This window comes from Trichomycterus rosablanca, chromosome 12, assembly GCF_030014385.1.
Source record: "Trichomycterus rosablanca isolate fTriRos1 chromosome 12, fTriRos1.hap1, whole genome shotgun sequence".
Lineage (NCBI taxonomy): Eukaryota > Metazoa > Chordata > Actinopteri > Siluriformes > Trichomycteridae > Trichomycterus > Trichomycterus rosablanca.
Genome location: NC_085999.1, coordinates 10,439,290 through 10,459,926, shown reverse-complemented (window position 1 = coordinate 10,459,926; position 20,637 = coordinate 10,439,290). Strand labels below are relative to the sequence as shown.

Genomic DNA, 20,637 nt, shown 5'->3' with positions numbered 1-20,637 from the left:
AGGGTTGAATTTTCAAAAATTGGCGTCTCTAAGCAGGCAGTGTTGGACCTTTTAGCAGACCCTGAGCTCTTTTTGCTGTATGACATATGATTCTGTGCTTTGACCCTAGCAAGCTGGGGTATGCAGAGAAAAGAATTTTTTTTTTAGTGTACGAGGGATCTTCAAAAAGTTTCCACACTTTTATATTTTGGTTGCAAACGGTGAGGGTGGGAGGAGTTGTAATTGGTCGTGTCTGAGTTTGTTTGTTTGTTTATTAGGATTTTAACATCATGTTTTACACTTTGGTTACATTCATGTCAGGAACAGTAGTTACTTATTACACAAGGTTATATCGAACACAGTCATGGACAATTTAGTGTCTCCAATTCACCTCACTTGCATGTCTTTGGACTGTGGGCGGAAACCGGAGCACCCAGAGTAAACCCACGCAGAGACGGGGAGAACATGCAAACTCCACACAGAAAGGACCTGGACCGCCCCACCTGGGGATCGAACCCAGGACCTTCTTGCTGTGAGGCGACAGTGCTACCCACTTAGCCACCGCACCGCCCTCGTGTCTGAGGGACTGAGAGAGAGCTTATGGTCCTGATTTAGCGTCATCTGATTTCCACCTTTTTGGACGCTCAAAGAAGCTTTAAGGGGAAGACGATTTTCATGTGATGATGTGAAAGCAGCTGTGCATTAGTGGCTACGTGCGTAACCAAAAACATTTTTTGCTGATGGCATTAAAAAGTTGGTATGATGCTGGGAAAAATGCATCAGGAGGTGACTATGCAGAAAAGTGATGTGGTTTGTTTTTGCAATTCTTAATAAATAGAATTTTAAAAAGTGCAGAATTTTTTGAAGAACCCTCGTATATGCAAACCCTATCACCAAAAAAGCTGGGACATTTTGTAAAACGCAATAAAAAAGAAGAATCTGTAATTTGTTTATTCTCTTGAATCTTTATTTAACTGATAAAAGTATAAAGAAAGGATTTCCAATTTTTCACTGGTTGACGTTATTGCATTTTGGAAATATAAACACATTTACAATTAATGCATACAACACACTCCAAAAAAAGATGGGACAGAGGTATGTTTACCCCATGTTCTATCACCGTTCCTATTAATGAGGTTATTAATGGTTTGGGAACTGAGGACACCATTAATCATGTGTCTCTCTAAAATCCAAGTATACGCCTCCGTATTAATTGTGCATGTTACTCATGCCATGGGCTCTGATTCACCCCATGTCATGGCAGATGTTGTTTTTTGCACCTTTCACTGATAACAGTCTGGTCCTCTTCGTCTCTGACACACAGAGTTTGACAACAGTTTTTCCTGAAAACAATCTGAAACATTGAATCATCTGACCACAGCACACATTTCCGATGTCTTTCAGTCCTCGCCAGTTGAGCTTTGTCAGCAATACTGTGTAGAATTACTGTACAGCTTCTTTGTTTAAGTTTTAGTTTGCATTTCATGATGCAGCGATGGACTGTGTAAAGTGACAACGGTTTTCTGAAGTACTCCTGAGCCCATGGATGTTTTCCCATGCAATGTTGTCTGAGGGCTTGAAGGTCACACACGTTTAACAATGGTTTACAATGGTCTGTGACCTACGTGGACTAAAATTTTCTCCAAATTTACTGAATCTTTTCACAATATTATGTACAGTAGATGATAAAAGACTTAAAGTATTTGCAATCTTGAGATAAAAATTTTTTTTAACTAATTGACAATTCTCTTATGAAGTTTGGCACAAAGTCATAAGCCAGGACCCTCCTTTTATACCAAATTATGATTCTTTTACCTGTTACCAATTTAACTGCTTATTGTATAATGTTTCAAAACAATATACTGTATATTTAAATGTTGTTATATTTACAAACTACAATGAAACTAAAATTCCACTGCAATGTAAAACTGTATACTTTATATTGTACTTTTGTCAGTTACATTTTTAAAACTTTCTTTTGAACTAAACACAAATACCTATTTTTTGTATTTTCTATATGTATTCTAAATACTTCAATTTAATTACCAGAGTAACTGCAAAAAAGAAATGAATAAATAATGAGTCTAAATGCTGAACAGTAAATTAAGCACTACTTGTGAGTCTATAAACAAGTCTAAACTTGCTTACTGTGCTTATGCATTTGATCATTTACTGTTTTTTGCTTCTATGCTTTTCCACAGATAAGGCTAATTTTGCCCGTCACCCTCCTGTAGCCATTCTACCACTGGGTACTGGAAATGACCTGGCACGATGCCTGCACTGGGGTGGAGGTGAGAGTGCTATGACATTTTCATGAATGGTTTTCTGAAGTAATCCTGAGCCCATGTGGCCATATTCATCACAGCAGCATGAATATTTCTAATGCAGTGCAAGTCTGAGGGCTTGATAGATAGATAGATGGATGGATGGATGGATGGATGGATCTCAAAATAATGTAAAATTTTTACCATTTTTAGCCCTGTTTCAACTTTTTTGAGGCATTAAATTAAGAATTTGTTAATATTTACGAATATTTTATCTTTAATACTTTTGTTAGTAAAATTACAGTTCTAGATTCTTAACAAAAAATAACAAGATTCTTGTTTTTACTGCATCTTAGAAAATGTCCCAACTTTTCTGGATCTGTTTTTTGTATGTGCTGGAATATTGGATTGCTGTCCAGAAGTAAATGTGCAACTTGTGGACTAGTGGAAATGTTGGAAACTGTTGGCGAGGTTGTGAAATAATCAGTCTATTACATCATGTCACAGTATCCGGTGCGTGTGGGCATGGGTGAAGATTGACTAGTCTGGGTTTTTTTATTCTGAAATATGCCATGCAGAAGTGCTGTCAGTGCATTTTTGCCTTAGAGGGAGTAAAACTACAACCTGCTTTAGTTTGGTAAAAAGTATTGGAGTGAAAAAAAAAGATTTATATAAAAGTATAACTAGTACAGTGGTACCTTGTAACTCAAAATCTTTGAAACTCAATGCCCTTTGTTGAGAAATTTGTACCCTTAAACTCAACATGTTCAATCGTGTTTGTTTTTTAAAAATGTATTTATTTACTTTCAAATTAACAATGAACAGTCACGTTGTTCAGCGCTCGACTTGAGCGGTGCGGTAAAACGTCATCAAAGTGTGCATATGAGACGAATCTGCATTTGTGTGGAATAACCATCAGATTCACTCTGAAAGCTTCACATGTATCTGTGTTAATTGGATTTTCCTCACTGTTTCACTTTTAAACTTGTGTTACAGCTCGAGGTTCTGAGAAATTGTGAAAATCAGCTTTTTATTTCAGTGTTGTTTATATTATATTTGTGTTATTTTCAGTGTACAAGTATCAAAAACAACCCAATTATTTTACATATGCCTAAAGTCCACTGGACCACGGAATGCATTGTTTCTCATACATCCTCATGGGAAAAAATACCTTGAAACTTGAAACGCCTTTTAAACTCAACGCCACTCCCAGAACCAGTTGACGTTGAGTTTCAAGGTACCACTGTACTTCCTTTTTAAAAGTAAGGACAAAATATTAGCCATCATTAATGCTACTGTTTATAATACCTGTTATGAGTTAGGAAGAGAGCATCCCTTCTCTGTTTGCCATTATACCTTACCATAGACACACAGGGTTGCCAAGAAAGTGTTGAGATCCCTGTTGCATTCACGGTGTGGTGACCCCAATTAAGAGATAACACCTGCATTGGCGTGGTGACGTTGTACCACGGTCCCTGTGCACCACTCATATACCTATTACAGTAACTGAAATGTGCCTCTCACATACACAGCGCTGGCAGAACATCCTCAGTATCCTGCGGCTTAATCCACTTTACTACTGCAGAAATTCTATTTTTACTTCTAAATGAAATTTAGAAATTTCTTGCTGTAATAACTCAAATGTGTTTACTCACAGCTTCTGTGTTGAAATTTCTCTTTTCTACCGATCCACATTCTCTGTATTGGTACACTACATGGGCAAACAGATGTTGACACTCATTCTAGTTAGTGAATTCACCTGTACGATATTGTCAAAAGTATGTGGACACTATCTATTGATTGAATTCAGGTGTTTTGCCATTCACACCCATATACTTTGATTTGGCCACCATTTAGGGAAGGCGCATACCCATTCAAGCATGACAATTCTGTGTGCTTAAAGTGAAGTCCATAAAGAAATGGTTTGACTAATAAGTATCACTTACAATTTAGATTGTTCATTCCAAATTAGTGCCTGGCCTAACAAAAAGGTACAGATTCTTACAGGCACATTCCAAAATCTTGTAGAAAGCCTTCCCAGAGGAGTGTCAGGAAGGTTGAATGGGCAAGTTCATATTAATCCCAATGGTTTTGGAATGATATGTCCATTAAACTTAAAATCAAGTGTCCACAAAACTGCTTTGTGTATAAAAAATTAAGCAGCTTACAGAATTAACTTAGTGTTGTAATAGTTTTGTAATGACATATGATTTTGTAGAATGGCTTTTGAAATTTTATTAGTGATTCTGATTGACTATAGCTAGTGACCAGTCAGTGCTCAAGTGAAGAGGGTTAGTTTAACTGCAGTCCGTGGAACATAAACTCTTGTCAAGGTCAGAAAGAAAGCCCAACGTGATATTTTATGCTCAGAGTAAACTAAGTTTGTCCATTTGTGCTGATGTAATCCAAAACTATTAATAAATAGTTTCCACATAATCACTAACAATCATTTCTATGAAGGCCATGCTATTAGGCTAAATGCCATAATGATCAGTTTTACACCAACAAATTATTACTCTAACTTGATGTCTGAATATTCCTGACCCAGAATATGTTCAGAAAACTCACAATAAACTTGTAAGCCCTTGAAAGATTCATCATCTTATGCTACATTGACATACATCTGTCTTGCAAACACATGCACATATTTGATTTCAGCTGTAAACTAATGTTCATACCTGTAGCACATCATGCCTGTGTCATTTCTCTTCAGGCTATGAGGGAGGTAATCTTCTCAAGTTTCTGAAAGATATTGAGCACAGCACTGAGGTGGTTTTGGACCGCTGGACCATCGATATCACTCCTGATGACAAAGAGGAGAAGGGAGACCCTGTACCCTACAGCATTGTGAATAACTACTTCTCTATTGGCGTGGTAAGCACATATCTCTATGTTATTGAAATTGTGGATGTGATATATACACCAAGGAGGCCTTCAGGGTAGCATTAAAAGGAAGAACAGCAGTTGGTAGACTTCACAAAGTGGTAGAAAATCCTGTGAAACATTTTCAATACAAAACCAGTTAATACAATTTAAATTATGATGGCAGTAGTGTCATGTTATAGGGAGGCCTTTCAACAGCAGGGACTGAGTCTCTCACTGACTTCAAAAGCCGATTAAAGACCCACCGCTTTACTAAGCACTTAGGCTGGGCAATAACATGCACTTACCCTCTACAACATCTTATTAAAAAAAACTTTCTTCTAACAGGGTTTCAGCAGATTTGTATCTTTGGACTGTTGTTTACTTAAACTAGAGTAAAAAAAATGTTTACTGTGGAAGCACTTCTGTAAATTGCTCTGGATAAGAGCATCTGCTAAATGCTGAAAATGTAAATGCAGTCTGGTTTTAAGGAAAAATTAATGATGCATGTTACAGTGAGATCTTACAACCACAAATCAGAAAAAGTTGGGACAGTATGGAAAATGCAAATAATAAAAAGATTATCTGAGATATTTTATGTTTAATCTGGTCAACTTTAGTTTATTTATTAATAAACATCCATTCCTGCATTTCAGGCCTGCAACACATTCCAAAAAAAGTTGGGACAGTAAAGCATTTACCACTTTGTAATGTTGCCATTCCTTTTCACCACACTTATAAGACGTTTTGGCACCGAGGAGACCAAGCGATTTAGTGTTTCAGGTTTTATTTTGTCCCATTCTTCCTGCAAACACGTCTTAAGTACGGGGTCGTCGTCATTTTTCGATTCAAAATTCTCCACACATTCTCTATTGGAGTCAGGTCAGGACTGCTTTCACCTCATTACTAGCCCTAAATTGCCCCAATACCAACTTTTTTTGGAATGTGTTGCAGGCCTGAAATGCAGGAATGGATGTTTATTAACAAATGAAATGAAGTTGAGCAGATAAAACAAAAAAAAATCTCAGGTTCATCCTGTCTGCAATAAAAAAAAAAAATCAAAGTAAATGTAAGAAACTCTGTGCTTTTATTTTATTTGCATTTTCCATATTGTCCCAACTTTTGCTGATTTGGGGTAAATAAAACTGTGGTCTCATCTGCCAAAAAGGTGGGAAGAAAGTTTGACACTGACAGAACTTGAGAAATGTCTCACATTACATTGTCCAAAATTAATTCAAACGTTACTAAAAAGACTACTGGCTGTAATATCTGCAAAGAGTGACTTAACCTAATACAATGTAACATTCAACTTTTTCTTTCTTTTTCATTTAATTATTTATATTTTTAATATTTTGTGTATTTACACATTCACTCATGCATTTAAACTTAAAAAAAGCAACTTAAAGTAAATATATGTTTTTGGGAAGTGGAATGAAACCTGAATACCTGGAGAAAACCCTCATGAAAACAAGGAATCCATCCAAAAGTCCTCACAGGCAATGACTTGGGACTGAAATCAAACACATCTCCCCAGGATCCATGTTATTTTCTGTTGTTTTATTAGTTACTAACATTGCTGTAATAAACTAGTGATGCCACATCTAACCTGGAAATCGGAATAAACAAAACTAATTCACACTTGATCCAACAAAATGATTAAAAATGTTCATTCACTTTACTAGAGTTACATTTATTTTCCTCTCAGCTCATGAATGTTTAGTTAACCTGTATCATTCTAATTCCACAAGTTTTAGGGATCAGTTTTAACAGCGTGACTTTCTATTCACAAATTAAAAATTATTTATTTGAAATATTCCTCCTAAAGGCTTTAGTTAATTCATCTTCAAATGACATTTGTAAGTTTATGACATATCATTAGATGTTCATTAGATCTAATGGGCATTTAATGGGATACTTATCATATGTAATGTTAAAGGTAAGCATCATTACATTAGAGGAATTACAACTTGTCCAAACTCGAGCAGCAGGATTTTCTGAAGAGTCGAGCAAAATAGAAAAATAAGTAGCTTGCACTCAGTTACTTAGCAACCGTTCTGCTCATTGCAATGTTTTAACTGCCATTTGTTCACAAGTTTGGTGGGAAACGATCAAATTGATGCTAACCTATTCATTGTGAACTGCAGGCTTTCACAGCTGATATGTTAAGACTTCAAATCTTCTTTTTTTTCTTCATTCAATGTTGCACTGTGGACTTACTGAAAAGATAGTCTCCGGCATGTTTGGATTTAAGAAAGTAATAACCAGTCATTATTTTTCTTGTTTGTATTTATGTTTGGCTTTGTTACATATTGTTAACTTTGTTAGCGACTTACTATTATTACTGAATACAGTTTTGAGCAATTAAGGTTTAAGTGCTCTGCTCAGGGGCTCAACAGTGGCAAAATAAATTAGTAACTTAAAATAGTAAAGTAGATGTGTGTATGGTTTTGGGAGGTGGAATGAAACCGGAATGCCAGGAGGAAACCCTTATAATTACAAGGAATACATTTAAAACTCCTCACAGACAGTGACTGGGGACAGAAATCAAACCCAGCTCATTAGGATCCATGTTGCTTTCTGTTCTTTTATTATTTGCTAACATTGCTGTTAGTATCTTATTACCTACTTAAAATATGAACATCTGAACTTAAAAAAATATGATATATTTTAACCTGTAGAACGTTGCACTGTGGACTTACTGAAAAGATATTTAAGGTCTCCGGCATGTTTGGATTTAAGAAAGTTGTAACCAGTCATTATTTTTCTTGTTTGTTTTTATGTTTGGCTTTTTTAGTTATTTACATTTACATTTGCGACATTTAGCAGGCCCTTTTATCCAAAGCAACTTACAATTATGACTGAATACAGTTTTGAGCAATTGAGGGTTAAGTACCTTGTTCAGGGGCCCAACAGTGGTAACCTGGCAGAGGTGAGGCTTATGCCAAGTTCACACTACACGACCTTCCAAGTTATCAGTTCGCTGTACAGTTCACACTACACAACTGGATCTCTTGTAATTCGGGAGTCTTTCAAGTCGGTGTGGCTTTCACAGTACATGACTGATCGGCGACAGGGGGTTTCACACTACATGATCTATCACCAACTGGAATCGCAGGCGAGCTTCTCTGGTCTCCCGAACTACGTTTTGACATGAAAACACACGAGTGATGAGGGGTTTAATGATTCCACGTACAAAAATGCACCTCAACAAGTAGCGAGCGATCAAAGTTTGTGTGCTGATGTGCAGCTTAAAATCAAGGAGAAAAAATAAATAAATCTAGAGTAGATTGGGCTACGCGAACAGCATGGATTGTTCTACAGTATAGTGAGATGAAGGTTAATAAATATTTTTTGCTATGCAATGTTGGTGTTATGTTTTATAGAGAACGATAAGGTCAGAAATACTGTAAAACTTGTGTGTGTGCTGATGTATTCTGATATAAACTATATTACGCCCCTGTCCCACCTCTTTACAACTCCTCCCCTGCGTTTCCCCTCGCCCCGTATCTTGCATGTTCGACATAGTACTCATTGCCAGTTGGGCGACTCAGAACCAGATATTTAAGAAGTTAGATATCTCTCCATTCAATCGGCGAGCCGCTCGGATCGATTTGTTGAGCAGTTCACACATAGCAATTGAGAGCCGAGTTTCGATTGCTGAGCGAACACTGAGTTGCTCCCGAGTCGGCAAATCTAGCGTCAACCAGTCGGCCAGCGAAAATCAGGGCAAAAATCATGTAGTGTGAACTAGGCATTAAACCGGCAACCTTCTGATTACTAGTCTAGTACCTTAACCACTGTATTTAGTCATGGTAATGGATTGGCATCCTGTTCATTGGGTGTTATTGCATTCATTGTCTGTTTAACCACTGCTTCATCCCATTCAGGGTGTCAGTGGGTCTGATTCACCGTTTTGGTCATATTTCTATTATCTAAACATTCATGGTGACAAATTTCATGTAGTATCGAAAAGGTTACAGTACTCTTCTTTAAAACTTTTAGTGTGTAGATTTTCTTATTTATCACTACAATAAAGTATTTATTACTACATTTTAGTTACTTAATTTTGAACTAGTGTCTTAAACAAAACTATGAATTTGGGTTCAAACATTGCCTCTGCTCCCAGTGAGGCATTCATCATGTTATCACTATGTTTTGTGGATTTCCACTGGTTACTCCTGTTACCTTTCACCTCCTAAAAACAAGCAGAAGGTCAACTGGCTACTCTAGGTGGGTGCGTGTGACAGGAAGTGGAAGGGTAATAAGACGTCCTGTGTGGCGCCGGATCCACCACGACCGTTAAAAATAAATGGTTACTGAAAATGAATGTAAGAATCATTAAATACCAGACCACACACCCACTGCAAGCAGCTCAGAAACATGAATAAAGGAATGAATTTTGTTAGGTACTGATTAGTAACTGTAACATTACTAGTAACATTTTTTGTTTGGTGTTTGCATGCAAAAAAATCTAACTGAAATACAGAGCCCATAGTAAATCATTATTAAAGGCAAAGTCTGACATCTGAGTCTGTCACAATACCAGGTGTCTGTGCCCACACGCTCCCCTTTGTTTCATCAGTGATTAATTTCTGTGCTGTTTATAGACCAGTGCTCTATAAATAGTGTCTTTCATTTAGGAATAAATGCCCAAATTATATTCCAGTATGACTAGTTAGGTGTGTTGGATATGTGCTACTTTATCTTGAGGAAAGATACCAGGTGGTCCAGATTACATTTAAAATGGCCAGAAATGGGAAGATGCTTGGCATGGGCCACCTAATATGGGTGAAATGGGGATAAATTGCTAAAATATGTACACAAAGGATTAGGATATTTGGTGGTATGCAAAAACAAAGGAATGTGCCACACTGCAGTGCATTATGTAAGAAAATTCAGCCTCCCACTGATTCAAGTCCAGGCTCTTGTTTCCCTCAGCTAGCAGCATTAACCAGACACCAGCAGTGCTTGTGCACCACTCTCACTGAACTCTTTAAGAGAAAAACTTTAAGATCATATTACACAGCGCTATCTGACTATTTCACTTATACTAATACTTCATTCCTTATGCAAAACTAAGGACAAAACAATGGGTGTATTGTAGGAGAGCTGCATGTGATGTGGTGGGATGGCAGCAAGGCTGCTGACTTGGAATGGACAATGAATCCTCTGTGAACCCTGGGTCTTATTATGGGGTAAAAGATGTCTGTGCCAAGAGGTTCCATGCATGGCTTGGCACCAAAGTTGGTTCTCACGAAAGAAAAACACATAAAAATGAAATCAGTCTTTGTTTTTTGAATTGCCATGGACGCCACAGTTTGAAATAATCCAGTGGGAAAGTGCCCAGCTTTTGGATATTCATGAATGATGGGCATAGTTACAGAATACTAGTATTTTGAATATGTATTGCATTATGTGAATACAACTAGTTGTGTTTTAATATAATTTTTTGAGAGGGCAATATTTAAAATAGTTATTAATATATAGACAGATGTTTGACTGGAAAGGCATTAACACAAATGCTTTCAGACAGGTTTACTACTGCTGGAAGCATTTAGTAATGTCCCACCATTCTCTGCGGCAAGTGTAAACATGTCAAACAGACCCAGTTTACCTAGATCTTGATCAGAATTGCAATATGAAAAGAACTGATTGACTGTGAAAAGGGTTTCATATTTGGGCATCAGTGGCAAGAGTTTCAGTCGTAAAGACTGGAAAGTTTTGTAGAACTGAGATGTTGTAGGTTATGTATACTATATTGCCAAAAGTATTCACTCACCCATCCAAATCATTGAATTCAGGTGTTTCAATCACTTACATGGCCACAGGTGTATAAAACCAAGCACCTAGGCATGCAGACTGCTTCTACAAACATTTGTGAAAGAATGGGTTGCTCTCAGGAGCTCAGTGAATTCCAGCGTGGTACCGTGATAGGATGCCACCTGTGCAACAAGTCCAGTCGTGAAATTTCCTCGCTACTAAATATTCCACAGTCAACTGTCAGTGGTATTATAACAAAGTGGAAGCGATTGGGAACGACAGCAGCTCAGCCACGAAGTGGTAGGCCACGTAAAATGACAGAGTGGGGTCAGCGGATGCTGAGGCACATAGTGCGCAGAGGTCGCCAACTTTCTGCAGAGTCAAACGTTACAGACCTTCAAACTTCATGTGGCCTTCAGATTAGCTGAAGAACAGTGTGTAGAGAGCTTCATGGAATGGGTTTCCATGCTGAGCAGCTGCATCCAAGCCTTACATCACCAAGCACAATGCAAAGCGTCGGATGCAGTGGTGTAAAGCACATCGCAACATCTGGCAATTCGATGGATGAGTCTGGGTTTGGCGGTTGCCAGGAGAACGGTACTTGTCTGACTGCATTGTGCCAAGTGTAAAGTTTGGTGGAGGGGGGATTATGGTGTGGCGTCGTTTTTCAGGAGTTGGGCTCGGCCCCTTAGTTCCAGTGAAAGGAACTCTTAATGCTTCAGCATACCAAGAGATATTGGACAATTTCATGTTCCCAACTTTGTGGGAACAGTTTGGGGATGGCCCCTTCCTGTTCCAACATGACTTCGCACCAGTGCACAAAGCAAGGTCCATAAAGACATGGATGAGCGAGTCTGGTGTGGAAGAACTTGACTGGCCTGCACAGAGTCCTGACCTCAACCCGATAGAACACCTTTGGGATGAATTAGAGCGGAGACTGTGAGCCAGGCCTTCTCGTCCAACATCGGTGTCTGACCTCACAAATGCACTTCTGGAAGAATGGTCAAAAATTCCCATAAACACACTCCTAAACCTTGTGGAAAGCCTTCCCAGAAGAGTTGAAGCTGTTATAGCTGCAAAGGGTGGGCCGACATCATATTAAACCTTGTGGATTAAGAATGGGATGTCACTCCCAATATTTGGTTCACAGTCTGAGCATTGTTATTTAGATAGCTAGTTTAACCATGGTGCATTGAGACATGTATTATTACTGCTTTGTTGTTTGATAGGAGAAATGATGGCATCGGTATCAGCAGATACTCACTTTGCAGTATCTGTATTGGTATAGGACATAAAAAGTGGTATAGAGCCAGCCCTAGTATTGAGCGATGATTATTTTACCCAGGCACTGATATTGACTTTCTGATGTTTTTAATATCATAAACGTCCTGCATGGTTGGAAAGACATTTTGCATCCATTCATTAAATAGATCCAGAAACTTCTGCATGATAGCCCGAGGGATGTTAATCCTAGAGGACACCAGGGGCCTACTGTCTTACTGCATGCACAGTCATGGCTCGGTGCTGGAGCAGACGGACAGGGTGCTGCGTGTCCATGAGGAGAGGACAGATGGCTCCGCATCAGGAGTCACTGACACCTGAGTAAACCATTGCCGTGACTCATGTGCTGATGTAATCATTAGCAAAGCTGCTCCGCCTTACCGTCCCAAAAGGAAACATTTTCCTGCCACCCTCCACCACGGTTACTATGGCATTACAGGTTGCCAAGCCAATATTGCTAGCTTCAGGGCCATCCGTTTCATGTTTACTGCAAATCATAATTGTTTCAAATAATTTAATCTAATAAGAGATTTCTGGAAACCGAAAAGCTTCTTGTCAAGGACGGAGCAAAAACAGTAGCAAGTCCACATGTGATCTGTAAAGCAGAACAAAGGTTCTTGTTTGGATTTGTTGCTTTGAACTCAAAGGAAGCTTTAAGCTTTTCTGTGAAATATCAAATGATTATGTTAAAAAAAAAAACATATAAAACCTGCTTCTTTAGTTAAGACACTTTTAAGTACCTCTGTAGTCCAAATAGTAGATAATTTGTGCCAGCCTATTTGCTGCCATATGGTTGTTTTCAGAAAAATGGCATTACCTTTTAAAAATATTGCTTTTTTAAAGATATAAATCAACCATAACATTTCTGTAAGTTTTTCTGCTCATCATCTGCCCGAAGTGGCAGCTGGCTTATTTCTGCATTACACTCAAAAATATTTGGAGATAGGCATGTTTATTACTGTGTTACAGTATCTTTACTGTTACACCGATTAACCATAACATTAAAACCACCTCCTTGTCCACTCACTGTCCATTTTATCAGCTCCACTTACCATATAGGAGCACTTTGTAGTTCTACAATTACTGACTGTAGTCAGTCTGTTTCTCTACATACCTTTTTCGCCTGCTTTCACCCTGTTCTTCAATGGTCAGGACCCCCACAGGACCACCCCAGAGCAGGTATTATTTAGGTGGTGGATCATTCTCAGCACTGCAGTGACACTGACATGGTGGTGGTGTGTTAGTGTGTGTTGTGCTGGTATGAGTGAATCAGACACAGCAGTACTGCTGGAGTTTTTAAATACCATGTCCACTCACTGTCCACTCTGTTAGACACTCCTACCTAGTTGGTCCACCTTGTAGATGTAAAGTCAGAGACGATCGCTCATCTATTGCTGCTGTTTGAGTTGGTCATCTTGAGTGGTTACAGGAGGCTGCCCACGGGGTGCTGTTGGCTGGATGTTTTTTGTTGGTGGACTATTCTCATTCCAGCAGGGACAGTGAGGTGTTTAAAAACTCCATCAGCACTGCTGTGTCTGATCCACTCATACCAGCACAACACACACCAGCACACCACCACCATGTCAGTGTCACCGCAGTGCTGAGAATGATCCACCACCCAAATAATACCTGCTCTGTAGTGGTCCTGGGAGAGTCCTGACCATTGAAGAACAGGGTTAAAGCAGGCTAAAAAAATATGTAGAGAAACAGATGGACTACAGTCAGTAATTGTAGAACTACAAAGTGCTTCTATATGGTAAGTGGAGCTGATAAAAATGGACAGTGAGTGTAGAAACAAGGAGGTGGTCATAATGTTATGGCTGATCAGTGTATATCACTGTGTTACAGTATTTTTACTATTATTTACACTAATTAAACTAAGGGTCTGTCTGAAAGTCTAGTGAGCGTCCAACATAGACAGTATTTTACATCATCCTACACTCGCTCTCGAGAACAAGGCTGTCTGAATTCTTGAATGCCTTAAAATGCTGCCTACTGAGGTGCCTTAATTCGAAGCTATAAACTGACTGAATAACGAGGAAGCTTTCCAGTTCTTTTCAAATGTAAATAAATTCTCATTGAATTTTAATTCTTATAAAGGTGCACAAGTATCATTTATTTGCAAATCAGTCAGTCAAGCACATGTGCTCTGTTTTTACAAAGCTGTACTGTTGTAGTGTGAATGAAATAAATGTGGAATTTCCATGGAAAGTGCATATGCTGCCTTGATTTTTAGAGGCTCAAGAATAAACAGGACCGGCACCCCTGGTGGTGCAGTGGTAAAACACGCAAGCCCACCAATGCTGATATCTCGAACTCTTGCTGACCAGGTGATTACACAGACTCATGATTGGTTGTAAGGAGGGACAAAGACTAAACAGTGACCCTTTGTGACTTTTACTGACCAGGTTGAGACGCCTTCACATAGACGTTTAATCATGGATTGCAGTGCATGGCTCTACGCATGCAATGTGTTCTGTGAGACCCAGTTCCTCAATCAAGGGTGGTTGTGGCAGCAGCAACAAGAAAGAAATAAGTGAAAAAAGCAGCAAAACCACTAAAGAATTTATTTAAGAAACAGATGCAGTGTCAGTATATTTTGTACTGTCTACAAGTAAGCAGTCATAGCTCATGAGTGATGGCAGTAATTTGTAATTCACAGTGTGGCGAACCAGCTGGAAAATGTTTGCCTCCTGATCAGGTTCGTCCTTTCCTCTGGAAAGAATGTGTCTCAGGGACTTAGAGAAAGCAAACACGTTGCACCAGCAGTAAACACACGTCATCATGTTCTGCTCCCAGAGGCCTGGATGCTGAAATCTAACCTTGCACCATTAACAAGCTATCTGTCTCTTTGCCCTGCCAGCCCTGGATTAGTGCACACCTTTGGCATCATGTTCATACTGGCTTCGGTTCACGTAATGCTCCAGTGTGACACTTCCTTTTTCCTCTCGTTCAGCTGATTTTAGATTTCAGATGAGTTTGGTTAAATTGTTCTATGCTTATTGCAGCTTAGTAGAACAAGCTTCTGGTGAGATAACCAAGAATGTGATAAGAATGTTTGTCCTGCTCTTGTGTGTGTGTGTGTGTGTGGTGAGAGGGATATACTACACTGGCACCAGCTGAAGGTCAGGGGAAGTATCGGTGTCAGGAAGTGTTTGGCTGCCAGGTTCAGGCCAGGTTACTGCTGTAACGAATGACAGTGCTGAGTGATACCTGGGGCATCTTTAAGAGGGTAGCAAGACAGCACCCACCTCGCTCTTCAGATAACTGTTTAACCTAATTTACACAGAAATGCACTGATGCATGACACTGGCTTGTAACATAGTTCTACCTGGACTGAAGTGAAGGGTTTTAGATGTACCGGAACTATTTACAAAGTGGAGCTCTGTATTAACTCTGCAGAATGTGGCCAGTCAGTAGTGCCAGTGACCTGAATATGACCTTACTTCTTATATTCTTAAGATTCTTCTTGAGGAAAAATATGAATTAGTGTGTATTCCTGTTGTGTACCCAGTGTTTCCTGTGGCACTGGGTGCACTGCCACCTCGATTAAGAAGAACCGGTCATTAAAATAAACAAATAAATGCATTTTCTCCAAATTTTTCTCCCGATTTGGCACACTCAATTTTGTCTTCCGCTGCTACCAGAGATACCAGATTACATCCGAGGAGAGCACGTCGCTGTACACGCCTCTTGTAAATAAATAAATAAATAAATAAATGTAAGTATATGAGTGAATGTGGAGGTGTGTGAGGTCTGCCCTGCACCCAGTTTTTTCAGGTAACGGGAATATGAAACGCCTCTGAAACTGAAACTTTTTCCACATTAAGCCGAGCAGAGCTTTAAGTCTGTGGTTGTAGCCAGGCTCAGTTTCAGTGCAGGAGTAGCCAACTTTTATAATGACTGACCCAGATGTGCATTCTTTATTCTGGTACTGGTGTTGAGAACCTGCAGCTCTGGATACACAACATTACCGTTAACTTCACCATGTGTCCATGACATCATTACAAAACCCTTTTCTCATCAGCACAACACTCCTCTGTGTAACAGTATATGTTTCAGAAATGAGGATTGAGGAGTAAACCAGTCCCACTCTCTGCTGGTAGGAGGGTGACATTATCTGGCACATGACTGGTGTTTTTATCACTACTGTTTCCCCAGTGCCCTCTTGTTTAGATAAAGGAATGTCCACTGCTACTGCTGCCAGCTGGCAAGATGATTTGATTGTGACACACTGTTTTTACTTCCTAAAGTAACAGCTCATTGGCAAACAATGTGATGTGCTACACTGTGTCCTAATGTCACAAAGACTGCCTTGCTGTAGCACATGTTGTCCTCTAAGTTACAAAAGCTGGTTTGTGAGGATGCAGGTCTTCTGATCTTACACCACTCACAAGTAGTTTCAGAAGTTTCAGTAGTTTCTTTTCTATGGTCTGTCTTGTGACTTGTTATTTAATTTGTTGTGAATGTGTTTTCTGATTAAATATTTTACCCAATAAGAGCATGTGTATGTAGAAAAAACATTTTACTATATTTACTGCATATTATACAGTATATATAAACAGTAAATTGGTATTTTGATTAGTCAATTAGTCAGATATACTCTATATACACACCACGCCTAAAAAAATATTGTCATTGTTGGTTTTGACAATGTTAAGTGTATATCAGGATAGTGATTAGTCAGTAACAGCTTCACTGCTTTAAAGCAAACAAATCAGATCTAAGATGTAATAGAGAATGATGTGGTGCTTAACAACAAATAGCAAATAATTAAAGAATATATATTATTAAAGCTTGGTGGGAGCACTGCCGCCTCACAGCAAGAAGGTCCTGAGTTTAAATCCCAGGCGGAGTGATTCGGGTCCTTTCTGTGTGGAGTTTGCATGTTCTCTTCATGTCTGTGTGGGTTGCCTGCCCCACAGTCCAAAGTCATGCAGTCAGGTTAATTGGAGATACTAAAATTGCCCTAGATATGAGTGTGTGTGTGTGTGTGCGTGTGTCCTGTGATGGACTGGAAACCTGCCCAGGGTGTTTCCTACCTTTCGCCTAGTGAATAAGACCTACTGTGACCCTGACCAGGATGGAGTGATGTTAAAACAGACAATGAATGAATATGCATTAATTATACATAATACTCTCTCTCTCTCTCTCTCTCTCTCTCTTTCTCTCTCTCTCTCTCTCTCTCTCTCTCTCTCTATATATATATATATATATATATATATATATATATATATACAGTGTATCACAAAAGTGAGTACACCCCTCACATTTCTGCAGATATTTAAGTATATCTTTTCATGGGACAACACTGACAAAATGACACTTTGACACAATGAAAAGTAGTCTGTGTGCAGCTTATATAACAGTGTAAATTTATTCTTCCCTCAAAATAACTCAATATACAGCCATTAATGTCTAAACCACCGGCAACAAAAGTGAGTACACCCCTAAGAGACTACACCCCTAAATGTCCAAATTGAGCACTGCTTGTCATTTTCCCTCCAAAATGTCATGTGATTTGTTAGTGTTACTAGGTCTCAGGTGTGCATAGGGAGCAGGTGTGTTCAATTTAGTAGTACAGCTCTCACACTCTCTCATACTGGTCACTGAAAGTTCCAACATGGCACCTCATGGCAAAGAACTCTCTGAAGATCTTAAAAGACGAATTGTTGCGCTACATGAAGATGGCCAAGGCTACAAGAAGATTGCCAACACCCTGAAACTGAGCTGCAGCACAGTGGCCAAGATCATCCAGCGTTTTAAAAGAGCAGGGTCCACTCAGAACAGACCTCGCGTTGGTCGTCCAAAGAAGCTGAGTGCACGTGCTCAGCGTCACATCCAACTGCTGTCTTTGAAAGATAGGTGCAGGAGTGCTGTCAGCATTGCTGCAGAGATTGAAAAGGTGGGGGGTCAGCCTGTCAGTGCTCGGACCATACGCCGCACACTACATCAAATTGGTCTGCATGGCTGTCACCCCAGAAGGAAGCCTCTTCTGAAGTCTCTACACAAGAAAGCCCGCAAACAGTTTGCTGAAGACATGTCAACAAAGGACATGGATTACTGGAACCATGTCCTATGGTCTGATGAGACCAAGATTAATTTGTTTGGTTCAGATGGTCTCAAGCATGTGTGGCGGCAATCAGGTGAGGAGTACAAAGATAAGTGTGTCATGCCTACAGTCAAGCATGGTGGTGGGAATGCCATGGTCTGGGGCTGCATGGGTGCAGCAGGTGTTGGGGAGTTACATTTCATTGAGGGACACATGAACTCCAATATGTACTGTGAAATACTGAAGCAGAGCATGATCCCCTCCCTCCGGAAACTGGGTCGCAGGGCAGTGTTCCAGCATGATAATGACCCCAAACACACCTCTAAGACGACCACTGCTTTATTGAAGAGGCTGAGGGTAAAGGTGATGGACTGGCCAAGCATGTCTCCAGACCTAAACCCAATAGAACATCTTTGGGGCATCCTCAAGCGGAAGGTGGAGGAGCGCAAAGTCTCGAATATCTGCCAGCTCAGTGATGTCGTCATGGAGGAGTGGAAAAGCATTCCAGTGGCAACCTGTGAAGCTCTGGTAAACTCCATGCCCAGGAGAGTTAAGGCAGTTTTGGGAAATAATGGTGGCCACACAAAATATGGACACTTCAGGAACTTTCACTAAGGGGTGTACTCACTTTTGTTGCCGGTGGTTTAGACATTAATGGCTGTATATTGAGTTATTTTGAGGGAAGAATAAATTTACACTGTTATATAAGCTGCGCACAGACTACTTTTCATTGTGTCAAAGTGTCATTTTGTCAGTGTTGTCCCATGAAAAGATATACTTAAATATCTGCAGAAATGTGAGGGGTGTACTCACTTTTGTGATACACTGTATATATATATATATATATAAAATTTAAAATTTACTTAAATTCCACTTTTAATGTACGGTTTTAATGTAAATTATATGGCCCTTAATTTTGATTCATTTACTTAAATTATTTTACATGCCCCTCATAAAAAAATTGTAATTGATTCGGGTGGTTTTAGTGTTTTCCAAAATTATTATTAAAAAAATAAAATGTACGTGTATACTGTAGAAATATGTGTTAGTAAAAAAAAAATAATAATAATTCAGGGTGTGAAAGTAAGTGGTTCTGATTCTTAGTCCCTCTACAGTCAGATACTTAAGTACCAGCTGTGTCCACATGTGACAGATAGTTTGCCACCAGATGATAAATAGACAGTAAATAGAGATTCATAGAGATTCAACTGGTTATTCCTATTAAATTACTTGGGAAACTGTATTAAATGTATTAGGATATTTTGAGTTCAAATCTCAGTTGTGCTACTGTCCTGGCTGGGCGCCCAACACACACAAGTGGCTGTGTCTAATGAAAGGACGCCATTGCCTGTACTCACGGAGCAGCATTGCAAACGACTGCGTACATTTTGGAGGGAGCGTTTGATAGTCTGCAGCTCTCCTAGGTCAGGTCAGAGAGTACAACTGGAAACAACACTATTGGGAGAAATGAGAACAATGGAAAAAGTAAATAAATGAATGTCTAGTTTGTACAGTGCGTTTGTTCATATTGCTGACTAAAGTGAAGCTAAATGCATACTAGTACGTCTCAGTAGTCTGTAGTTTTCTGGGTTATATAAGAGCCGTAATGCAATCCATCATCGTTTCAGTGTCAGCGGAGATCGATTGTCATTTCATAGCAATCTGTCAGGAAACTGCTCATTCTCTATTTAAAGACGTACTCAGCTGAGGTCAAACAAGTGCAGGTTATGAGTCGGTAAGACACGAAGTCGGTAACTTCTTTTAGGCTTGAACACAGCGCGCTTCCTGTCTCTCCCGTCGATGCACCTGCAGAACCAGGCAGGAAGCCAGCGCAGGTGCTAACGTAGCACGGTCCGTTCATGGCTTCATCAACATGCCACCATCTATCAAACTCTGCAAATCCTGCACTCGCTTGCTTCCTTTCTGTCTGAGAGAGTGAAACAGTACGCTGCATGAGGCGCCGAGACCCTCCTCCGTATCACACTCTGAGACAGGCACTGTGTGTATGTGCGCGTTATAGTGCCTAGGCCTGCTGTAGGATGTGGTGGCTTTGAGCTCCCTTGTCTTGCAGTATTTATGCGTCTAAATATAGGGCTGGATCTGTTACAGTTACAAGCCTGACTTATCAATTTGCGTCTCTTCTTTTGCTCTGCTGATTTGATTTTAATCAAGGTTTGCTGGATGACAGCAGTCTGTTCTCTCAAGGCAACAGCGCTGTGACAGCTGAGTGTTGCTAGAAAAAAAACTCGGTCTGCTGGTTCATGTGAATGTATTTTATACCTGGATTGGTTGCTTATGATCCAAGCTGGAATGAGCACACTATACAGCCAAAAGTATGTGGACACCACTTTAAATCATTTAGTTTGGGTGTTTCAGCCATGTCAATTCCTAACTGGTGTATCAAATCATTCATTTATTTCTTGTCGGGTGGCACGGTGA

At 39.6% G+C, this 20,637-nt stretch overlaps 1 protein-coding gene across 3 annotated transcripts in view; it reads left to right on the top strand.

Moving 5' to 3' along the window:
• The window catches only part of LOC134323869 (diacylglycerol kinase beta), a 144,129-nt gene that overhangs the window by 78,014 nt on the left and 45,478 nt on the right, over positions 1–20,637 (top strand). For all 3 annotated transcript variants that reach the window (XM_063005430.1, XM_063005431.1, XM_063005429.1), the window contains 2 exons: positions 2,181–2,270; positions 4,957–5,117. In XM_063005430.1, coding sequence (XP_062861500.1) covers positions 2,181–2,270; positions 4,957–5,117 — 251 coding nt within the window. The remainder of the gene's footprint in view (positions 1–2,180; positions 2,271–4,956; positions 5,118–20,637) is intronic.